General features: G+C 36.7%; 1 protein-coding gene across 1 annotated transcript; it reads left to right on the top strand.

Moving 5' to 3' along the window:
• Positions 1–206: 206 nt before the first annotated feature.
• Positions 207–814, top strand: LOC105043894 (uncharacterized). The gene is made up of 2 exons (XM_010921620.4): positions 207–329; positions 458–814. Exons 1-2 carry the CDS (start codon positions 207–209, stop codon positions 812–814), a joined length of 480 nt encoding a protein of 159 aa, XP_010919922.2.
• Positions 815–11,577: the final 10,763 nt, after the last annotated feature.

The raw sequence follows: 11,577 nt of genomic DNA, 5'->3' as shown, positions 1-11,577 counted from the left end.
TATAAAAAAATTTTATATTATTTTTTTAAACCGATGAGATGATAATGAGTTTCTATGTTATCACCCAAAAAAACCATCTGTTCCCATCGTGAGTGCAGTAAAATTGAGCTGAAAAAATAGTCAGGTACCAAGAACTCTCTCCACTTAAGCAGTCCGGTTAACTGGTTCAGTTAGATAAACCTTGCCGTCGATTCCCCACCAGTCAGATGGTCCTTATCTTTCATCTTGTATTCAGAGCGGCTCCATCAGGTCCTGCCACCTATCAAGTGGACGTGTACGTGAGAGGCCACAAGGGCACCTGCATGCGCGACGCTTGGCACGGGCATGAGGCATGGCATATCTTACGTTCCACTACTCCAATTAATAAATAAATAAACAGGAAGGCGGACAGCGCCCATAAATAAACAGAAAGGCAGACAGCCACTCGCAGTTACACTGCTTTTTGAAACGAGTGCAGGAAACCATGCAGGCTGCGAAAGAGAAGGGGAAGGATATGGCAAGCGCGGTCAAGGAGAAGGTGAAGAAGCACTCGGCCAAGGCCGAGGAGAAGGTGGAGGAGACAACGGCTCGAAGCCGCGAAGAGAAAGAGATGGCCCGAGAGCGGGGGAAGGCGAGAGAGGCCCAAGCCAAGGCAGAGCTCCACGACGAGAAAGCCGGGCACAGGGAGGAGACCGCCGCTCATCGTGGCACCCACGTTCCCCTCACTGGGCTGTATCATAATCGTCCTGTTGGTACTGCTGCAGCTCCCACCCGAACCACTGACCCGACTTACCCGGCCTCTGGTGGCCGCCCAGCCGGTGAAAAATACCTGTAGTTATGCGGGTGGTTTTATTTCCAGAATTCTAAGTGTGAGGAAAGCGTCTTTCCGTGTTGACTTATGTGCCGGTCTTTTTTCTGTTCTAAGCTGAAGTAGTACTCTCTTCGTTAGAACGTGTAACATCCCGGCCCAGGATCAAGCCCAAAATCCAAACAAAAAAAAAAAAAAAATAGAGCAGAAGGAGACTCCCTTCGGGAGTCTTCTTCTCCGATGAATCTCGGATGGAAGGAGAGTCTTAGGATCACCCGAGCCCTAGGAACCCCTATAAATAAGTCTCTCCCTCTCTCAAGACCCTCCACCGGTGATCTTCGAGCTCGATTCCTCTCTTTTTCTCCGTAGAAGCCGCGGTAGCCTCTTTTCGTATTCGTCGGAAATTGAAGGTCGAAGAGACCACCAGAGTTCAGATAAGGGTTCAATCTTTCTTCCTCTCCCTCTTTTCTTTCTTCCCATGGTTTTAGACTCATCGTCGGCCGTCAGGATCGCCAGAAAATTCATGAACAAGATGACCCCTGTTTTTGCTCTGTTTTGGTCGGACTCTTCCCTCTCTTTTTCGACCATCGGCACCGCCGGTTGCGGCGTTCCATCCTCGAGATCGGACCCTCGTCTCTCACTCTTCCTTCCCTGAAAGTTTTGGCCGCCGGTGACAAGCCAACGACCGGAAAATAAAAAAAAATAGGGACGGTCCTCTGTTTTTTTCGAAAATCCTTCGGCTCGCTGGTCGAATCTCGCTGCCGACCGGTCTTGCTTTGTCGCCGTCGAGTGGATGTCGCCTCCCCTCGTCGGAGTCCGGCCAACCAACGAGGAGACCTCACGGTCTCCTGTTTTGGCCCAAAGGAACCCACAGGAAAAGAGAAGAAAAGAAGAAAAGAAAAGAAGAAGGAAGAAGAAAAGAAAAGAAAAGAAAAGAAAAAGGAAAAAGAAAAAGAAAAGAAAAAGAAAAAAGAAAAAGAAAAAAATAATAAAAAAAATAAATAAATAAAAGAGAAAGAAAAAAATAAAAATAAAATAAAATAAAAAGAAGAAGAAGAGAGAAAAATTTTCTCTCTCCTTTCTCTTCCTTTTTCCTCTCTCCTCTCTCTATATTTTCTCTCTCTAGATTCTCTCTCTAGATCTTTCTCTCTCTTTATGAATTTTGTCTCTCTAGAATCTTTCTACTCTCTCTCTGATTACATCACAGACCCTAGGATAAATTTGAAATAAAAGTATGATGATTTGAGATTGCTCCAAAATTCGTGCGGTAGATCTGATCCCAGTCCGATTCTATTTGAAATTTATAACACTTGATTTATGTTAAGTCATCTTGATAGGACCTCTGATGATCTTGACCATGATTATCTCATCGAAAGAATACGAAGATTTCTCTCTTCACTTTCTCTCTCTACTTTCTCTCTCTAGAATTTTCTCTCTCTTCATGGATTTTCTCTCTCTAAAAGTCTTATGAATCAGTGGAGGATCCAGATACTTAGATAAATCCTAATTTTGATTAATCCTAAGAGAGATCCTCGATCTGTATTATTAGGATCGATTATCGGTAATTTTCTCCATATATGATCTTTATATTTGATCAGGGTTATGAAGAGACGATTGTCTGCACATGATATCGAGTGAAATATTTTATTAAATAAATTCATAAATCAAAGAAGAACATTGATTTCTGTATTTAGATCTGTCACCGGTAAAGGTAAGAATCTCTGTACATGATCATCATTATATATGTTATTTTATCGTTGGTTTTATCTCCTTGATTTTGCAACGTTGGATTTGAGATCGATAAATTTGTTATATCTGAGACACTGTTATTTATTTATGTGATTTTGAGCATGAGTATGTTATATCAATACATATGTATCAGCGATTGATGGCATGATTATGTGTATGACATATTTATTACACTGTAAAAGATGAATTGATTAATGAAGTTAAATATCATAATTTTATGAAAATAAAAAGAAAGAGAAATATGGTTTGGACGGACCTTGTCATGTGGAATAGCTTGCCAGGAGCTTATGCCTGGGACAGCCCCCACAGGCTTATGTGTGGAAGAATATGATCCGAGAAAGATCATGAAGAATCTGATCCGAGAAAAATCATGAATGATTTGATCCGAGAAAGATCATGGCCACTTTGATCCGAGAAAGATCATGAATATTTCGATCTGAGGAAGATCACAGAAATCGATCCGAATAAAAGATCGTCGCATGATTCTGGTAGTCCAAAGCCAAAGCCAAAGCCAAAGCTAAAGCTAAAGTGAAAAAGAAAAGGATTAAAGATGATGTGATAATAGAAGAAAATAGAAAGATAAGACATAAAACAATCATTGAATAAAATTGTTTCACTTATTTAACCTATGATGATACATCTCTTTTGATAAAACAGATAATCTATAAATATTTGCAGTATTCTGGACAGTGAACATCGACTTTTACGTGTTATTGCCTATCATTATTTTCAGATTATATTATTATATTGGTGTGATATGGAAATTCTTACTGGGCTGTAAGCTCACACCCCTTCATTTTCTTTTCTTCTCAGAGTTACAAGATGTCCATGGTTGGCTATGGTATGGATTTGTGAGTGAGCGGATGCATAGATAGAGTACCGTTGATACCTGATCAGAGGATTGAAGGAATGTTAATTGTAATTATGCAAGTTTTATGAATTATTATTGAAATTAAATATTATGGTTGATAAGATTGTAATGATTTATTTTGGCCTTGCATATTCTTTAGGGCTTGCTCTAAGGAGTGTGCGGCCATCACGTATCCGACCTGGGTGTTGGGTTCGGGGCGTGACAGAATGGTATCAGAGCTCAGGTTATGATCATTAAGGATTATAATATAAGTGATTTAAATATTACAGAGTAATAATAGAGCTTAGGTTATGATCATTGGAGATTACGATATAAATAATTAGGATGTGATAGAATAATATCAGAGCTTAGGTTTAAGATCACTAGAGATTATGAAGAGATATTAAAACTTTATGTAAGATCAGTAGGATGTGACAGAGTGGTATTTGAGCTTAGAGCTTAGGTTACGTTTATTCGGAGACAATGATACAAGTGATTAGGATATGACAAAACAGTACTAGAGCCCAAATTTAAGGTCACTAGGGATTGTCATATAAGTGATATCAAAACTTTAAGATTATAATCACTAAAGTATGATTGATAATATCAGAGTTTAAGATTTTGATCATTAAAGGTATGATAGAATGATATCAGAGTTTAGGTTATGATCACTAGAAAATATGATTTAAGTGGTATTTGAGTTTAAGGTTATAATTATTTAGAATTGTAATTTTAGTGATATCTGAACTTAGATTATAATCATGAGGAATATGATAGATATAAAAGAGAAGATTCAATATTTAGATTTCGAATCAATAGATATTAAGATAAAATTTATGCATAAGTGGCATATGTTATCTATAATAAAATTGACAAGTTATATCTTAGATTTCAATTAGTAAGGTTGACCTAAGTATGAAAGGAGTTGACCTTGGAATAAAGTGAGAGGTATTGATAAGTTATGTTGAGTATACTAGAGGATTTTGGAATGTAAAATTTATATGATTGAAGATCATGATAATTTTTTTAATTTCGATGATAATTATTTGAGCATTATGAATTTAGACTTATCAAAGAAAGTTAATTAGGGTATGGTCTAAGAAGAAATTACATCATATGAGAGAGAAATATTTTTGAACATTGAATCTATAAGAGGTCATATAACTCAATTTAGATGAAAATATATATATATATATACTTAAATTTTATTATGAGAATATGAGATACACATCTTGGTGAAATCTTTGGTTACTCAAAATATCATATTCTGAATAGGATTCTTTGATCTTTCAAGTTGCATTGAATCTCAAGTCAAAAATTTATTTTTCTAAGTAGATCAAAAGTATTTTGATATCGTTGTTAATTTAATGAAAAAAAAAATTATTTTGTCAGAGTATGATATACAAATTATGATGAAATCTTTAATAATTCGAATTACTATATGTGGATTAATTTTTTTATTGAAGATGGTGAAGTGTATTAATTATTCAAGTCAAAGTTTGAATTTTTTTAAATTAAATTAAGACACCTTGTTAGTATTAAATTTTGAATGACTTATACAAGAGACAAAATTTTGTATGGATTTATTGATTAATATTAAGGATTGTGATAAAGGGAGCTCTATAAGAAATAATCAAGTTAATTCTATTTATAAAGATGTTGGCTTGAGTTCTTCTAATTTATCAAGTTAGAATTAATTCTTTTAAAAAGGAAGTTTGATTTAGAAATTATCTAAATGATTGTAAGGTAAATCTAAAGTTAACTCCAATTGATTCTAGACATGTTTGATTCTTGAAGAGTGATGAAACTTATACAATAATTTCAAACATAGGAAGTGGATCAAGATTTAATTTTAAATGCTATACCCGAAGGTAGTAAAGATAAAGAAACTTAAAATTTTACCGTAAGTCTTATATGAAATTTGAAGGTTGGATCTATCCTGGATTGATCTAACATATAAGGATATCTTTATCTTTGATAGACTTATATAGTTTGATAAATTAATATCAGAGTGCGCAGCAAAAGCATGGTGGGTTAAATTGATTAGAAATATTAATTCTTTGATTTCGAAGATATTATGAAATACATTAGTTGCAAATAAGGAAGGATTTTATTGATAATGAAATGATGCTATAAATTTTGATCTAATCTGATCATAACCGGATAATTTTTGTTAGTAGGTTGTTTCATTGTAGATAATGCCAAAAAATTTTAGACATCTCAAGTTACAGCTTGATAGTTCTGGTATTAGTTCAAACTTAGAATGTACTAACATAGATCTCATTTTTTTTAAATTTAATATTATTACTCGTACTGATATAGAAGATTGAGATTTTTCTTAAGATGAGAGTCTACATATAAAATTTGTTAGAAGGTCAAGAGAAGAAAGAAATCGATGATTGTGAAGAATGCCCGATGTTTGACCTTTATTTATTTTCTATCAAGGGTAGTCTGAGATAATTATGAATTTCGAGTGAAATGTATTAGACAAATAACAGTGGTATATTGATACAAGTCTAAAATGTTACGGTTCTTCAAAAAAGTTGAGAAATCAATAAGAAGGGATGAATTTGAAATTTCAAATAATTTTCTTATAACAAGATCATGAGAAATAAAAGATGTTATTGTAAGCTTGAGAATGACATGAAGAATGTATACTTTGAAATATATCTCAAACAACATAATTTAATTTCGAGGACGAAATTATTTGAAGGGGGGAAGAATGTAACATCCCGGCTCAGGATCAAGCCCAAAACCCAAACAAAAAAAAAAACAGAGCGGAAGGAGACTCCCGAAGGGAGTCTTCTTCTCCGATGAATCCCGGTTGGAAAGGGAGTCCTAGGATCACCCGAGCCCTAGGGACCCCTATAAATAAGCCTCTCCCTCTCTCAAGACCCTCCACCGGTGATCTTCGAGCCCGATTCCTCTCCTTTTCTCCATAGAAGCCGCGGCAGCCTCTTCTCGTGTTCGTCAAAAATTGAAGGTCGAAGAGGCCACCGGAGTTCAGGTAAGGGTTCAATCTTTCTTCCTCTCCCTCTTTTCTTTCTTCCCATGGTTTTAGACTCATCGCCGGCCGTCAGGATCACCAGAAAATCCATGAACAAGATGACCCCTGTTTTTGCTCTGTTTTGGTCGGACTCTTCCCTCTCTTTTTCGGCCACCGGCACCGCCGGTTGCGGCGTTCCATCCCCGAGATCGGACCCTCGTCTCTCACTCTTCTTTCCCTGAAAGTTTGGGCCGCCGGTGACAAGCCAACGATCGGAAAATAAAAAAAATAGGGACGGTCCTCTGTTTTTTCGAAAACCCTTCGGCTCGCTGGCCGAACCTCGCCGCCGACCGGCCTTGCTTTGTCGCCGTCGAGTGGATGTCGCCCCCCTCGTCGGAGCCCGGCCAACCAACGAGGAGACCTCACGGTCCCCTGTTTTGGCCCAAAGGAACCCACGGGAAAAGAGAAGAAAAGAAGAAGGAAGAAGAAGAAGAAAAGAAAAGAAAAAGGAAAAAGAAAAAGAAAAGAAAAAGGAAAAAGAAAAAGAAAAAAAAAGGAAAAAATAAAAAATAAAATAAAAGAGAAAGAAAAAAATAAAAATAAAATAAAATAAAAAGAAAAAGAAGAGAGAAAAATTTTCTCTCTCCTTTCTCTTCCTTTTCCTCTCTCCTCTCTCTATATTTTCTCTCTCTAGATTCTCTCTCTAGACATTTCTCTCTTTATGAATTTTGTCTCTCTAGAATCTTTCTACTCTCTCTCTGATTACATCACAGGCCCTAGGATAAATTTGAAATAAAAATATGATGATTTGAGATTGCTCCGAAATTCGTGCGGTAGATCTGATCCCAGTCCGATTCTATTTGAAATTTGTAACACTTGATTTATGTTAAGTCACCTTGATAGGACCTCTGATGATCTTGACCATGATTGCCTCATCGAAAGAATACGAAAATTTCTCTCTCCACTTTCTCTCTCTACTTTCTCTCTCTAGAATTGTCTCTCTCTTCATGGATTTTCTCTCTCTAAAAATCTTATGGATCAGTGGAGGATCCAGATACTTAGATAAATCCTAATTTTGATTAATTCTAAGAGAGGTCCTCGATCTGTGTTATTAGGATCGATTATCGATAATTTTCTCCATATATGATCTTTATATTTGATCAGGGTTATGAAGAGACGATTGTCTGCACATGATATCGAGGGAAATATTTTGTTAAATAAATTCATAAATCAAAGAAGAACATTGATTTCTGTGTTTAGATCTGTCACCGGTAAAGGTAAGAATCTCTGTACATGATCATCATTATATATGTTATTTTATCGTTGGTTTTATCTCCTTGATTTGAGATCGATAAATTTGTTATATCTGAGACACTGTTATTTATTTATGTGATTTTGAGCATGAGTATGTTATATCAATACATATGTATCAGTGATTGATGGCATGATTATGTGTATGATATATTTATTACACTGTAAAAGATGAATTGATTAATGAAGTTAAATATCATAATTTTATGAAAATGAAAAGAAAGAGAAATATGGTTTGGACTGACCTTGTCATGTGGAATAGCTTGCCAGGAGCTTATGCCTGGGACAGCCCCCACAGGCTTATGTGTGAAAGAATATGATCCGAGAAAGATCATGAAGAATCTGATCCGAGAAAGATCATGAATGATTTGATCCGAGAAAGATCATGGCCACTTTGATCCGAGAAAGATCATGAATATTTCGATCCTAGGAAGATCACAAAAATCGATCCGAAGAAAAGATCGTCGCATGATCCTGGTAGTCCAAAGTCAAAGCCAAAGCCAAAGCTAAAGCTAAAGCGAAAAAGAAAAGGATTAAAGATGATGTGATAATAGAAGAAAATAGAAAGATAAGACATGAAACAATCGTTGAATAAAATTGTTTCACTTATTTAACCTATGATGATACATCTCTTTTGATAAAACAGATAATCTATAAATGTTTGCAGTATTCTGGACAGTGAACATCGACTTTTACGTGTTATTGCCTATCATTATTTTCAGATTATATTATTATATTGATGTGATATGGAAATTCTTACTGGGCTGTAAGCTCACACCCCTTCATTTCCTTTTCTTCTCAGAGTTACAAGATGTCCATGGTTGGCTATGGTATAGATTTGTGAGTGAGCGGATGCATAGATAGAGTACCGTTGATACCTGATCAGAGAATTGAAGAAATGTTAATTGTAATTATGCAAGTTTTATGAATTATTATTGAAATTAAATATTATGGTTGATAAGATTGTAATGATTTATTTTGGCCTTGCATATTCTTTAGGGCTTGCTCTAAGGAGTGTGCGGCCATCACGTATCCGACCCGGGTGTTGTGTTCGGGGCGTGACAGAACAAGTAAAAAATTTGTTTCTAATGCAAAGGGATGGGGAATGTGTGTGTGTGGTGTGTGTGCAAGAGTCTGCAGACTCGCGCAGAATAGTACTTTTTTCTCTTTTTTATAACGGTAGATATACGTGATAATTTAGTTAACTCTGTGTTTAGGCAAAGCACCGAACACTTGCTAGATTATCTATTTGCCGCAATTACCATTTCATCATATACGTTTACGACTATCATAGCCTGCCGGCAAACCAGTCGGTAATAAATTAAAAGCATTTCGTCAAAACAAGGAAAAGAAGGGAAAGAACCCAACACCACCATCTAAAGAAGATTGCCAAACCAAACTAGAAAGCTCAGAAAGGAAGAAGATGTGGTCTACTGTTTCTTCTTCTACTCTACTAAGAGGACAAGCTTGAGATGCTTGTCAATTTCTTTTTTTCATGTTGTCAGTAGCTTTTTATGGTATGCTAATCAATTAGATCTTTTTGCGTTACTCCTGCCCGGCTGCCCTTATATTTCGAGTTTAAATGTTAGCTCGGATTCAGGCAAGCCTGATTCCACGCTATTCTGATATGTAATGAAAAAGATTATCAGCGAAACATCTTCTTCTTCTTCTTCTTTTGGGTACATGTCTGGCAAACTTTTTGATCTCTGGCAAACAAGGCGAACATCGTAAATGAGCACAGAAAAGCCGAACAAGTGAAAGCATAGCGTAGATAATTGTTGAAGTTATTTCCACCCTACCACCTGAAGGCAGCAGACCAAAGAGCTTTGGCATGTTTCATGTGCACCCCAGTCCTTCAGGAACCCATTAACTACAAAATACATTCATTACCAAAACATTTTGATTCTCAAGCACAGGAAACCAAACAACTGCAGAATTATAAGAAGTTACTTGGTCACCAAAAGCTACTTCTATATATATTGGAGAAAAAAAAAAAAGCAAATATTTTTTGAACTACAAAGATAGCCTTGGAAGGTATGATTACAGCTTTCTACAGAATTTTGTTGCAAACTAGCACTGGAAATGGTATAAAGTTAGAGGAAACAAGGAATGTTTCCTAACTCCTCTCTCTGAAGGAAGCAACTTTTAAAGGCTCCTAAGAAATACACTGATCCAACTCCTGTGACCTTCCTTCAAGCAAGCAAGACTTTAAAACTGAAGTTTGTTAGTTGGGCATCATTTTCATGTCAGAATCATATCTGTCCTGATTTGCAGGGTGTGACCAATCAACGGATGCAAATGCAGGCTGAACATGGTGGCTTGAATTGTTGCAGGCACCACTTTGGTTGATGGGGCTGCCAGGGTCATCAGATGATGCACTTGATGTCCCTTCAGAGGGTGGGCTTGCTGCCAAAGCAATCCCAAAGCCTGCCGTTTGAGGGGCTGGTGAGGGTTCACGTTTCAATGGCTCTGGCTTTGGGTTTTTTCCTTACCGCAATGTCAAAATTTGCATCTGAGACAGGTGAAGTGAATACAAGAATAGTAACTAGATATGGACCTGCACAGGTGTTGCTGCCATCAACATTCCAGCCACACCAACCCCAAGAACACAACCATCAGATCCTGCTGACACCACGCTCAAACCACCAGTTCTGCTACGAGTGCGACCATCATCTGTAAGAAAAAATGAAGCTGACAGAGAGATGATCTCAAGGTGGCCCTGTATTGGTCAGGTGCTATTATAGACATGGTATAATCCTGGATTATGAGCAATATACATACCCAACAAAAAGGCCGAAACAGTCTTTTTAAACCATCCAACGCTCATATCCAAAGCACTAGACACTGTATTGATACCCCCCACCCGATAGGTCACAATCCAGAACACAGAGCATTTAGCATGTCCAAAAATTAATTAATGTTGAGATTACGAACAAAGAGATTCTATGGAACAATCATGAATCCACTCATGCAAATCTGATGAAGTCTTCTGCTACCATCTGTGGTATACACCCAAGGTTCCAGGTTGAAGAGACAGTGAAAAGAACAGGGGCATTAGCTGAATCCATATGGGACAGGTATAACAGAGCATCCAAGGACTAATAATCCTAATACAAAATAATAGCAAGATAGTCGGCCACTTCATTAGAACTCTTGGACCTGAATGAGTCTGACCAATGATGGGAATCGTTGAATTGATATTTGAATAAGTACGTATTTGTTCCATTCATATATTCTTTTTCAGTACAGTTGGCTAGTTTTTTTATCACTTATTAAGTGATAAATTCCCACTATTTGGCCTTTTATAATGTGTCAAAATTTTACAGTAGCTGGCCCACAGGTGAAAAGGCAAAATTGTCTTCTTGGCATCATTAGTTTTCGCTGTTTTTGAGAAGATTACGGAATGCCCCTAGAATAGACAATTCAACACCTTGCCATCTTTCCTCTCTTTCTTCAACTCATTAGAATACTATTAGTCTAGCTCCATCGTCCTGATTTTTATTCCTTCTCTAGTTTACTTGATGCAGCTGCTTCTTTCACAGATTACTGTAAGAAATCACTGGTAAACAAGTTTAGTAGTTGCTCTAAATCACTTGCAAATCAACCAATCGTAACCTGTAAAATCAAAAGGAAATTTACCCAAGTGTATTCCCCAAATGTACAATAATCACTCGTTTTAGCAATATATTAGACTTGGCACCAAATATGTTATGAAACAATCCAGATTTTATTTAACAATTGAACTCCAGAACATGGCTCCCGCCGACATCATTATCCCCTTCAGTCATTAGATTTAGGTTACTTTCCATCTCCAATTGTCCTCCCATAATTGTTAAGACAATTCTTTGATTTAAATCTGGGAATTTGTTAATTTTAAACAGATAATCTGTGATT

The sequence above is a fragment of the Elaeis guineensis genome, chromosome 4 (genome assembly GCF_000442705.2).
Source record: "Elaeis guineensis isolate ETL-2024a chromosome 4, EG11, whole genome shotgun sequence".
Classification (NCBI taxonomy): Eukaryota; Viridiplantae; Streptophyta; class Magnoliopsida; order Arecales; family Arecaceae; genus Elaeis; species Elaeis guineensis.
This window is presented reverse-complemented; position numbering and strand designations above follow the sequence as displayed.

Excerpts from the sequence above, each read along its gene's own strand:
- LOC105043894 (XM_010921620.4), top strand. The coding sequence starts at position 207 with ATGGTCCTTATCTTTCATCTTGTATTCAGAGCGGCTCCATCAGGTCCT. Across the intron at positions 330-457 it reads ACGCTTGGCACGGGCATGAG|GAAACCATGCAGGCTGCGAA; the intron begins GCATGGCATATC and ends AAACGAGTGCAG.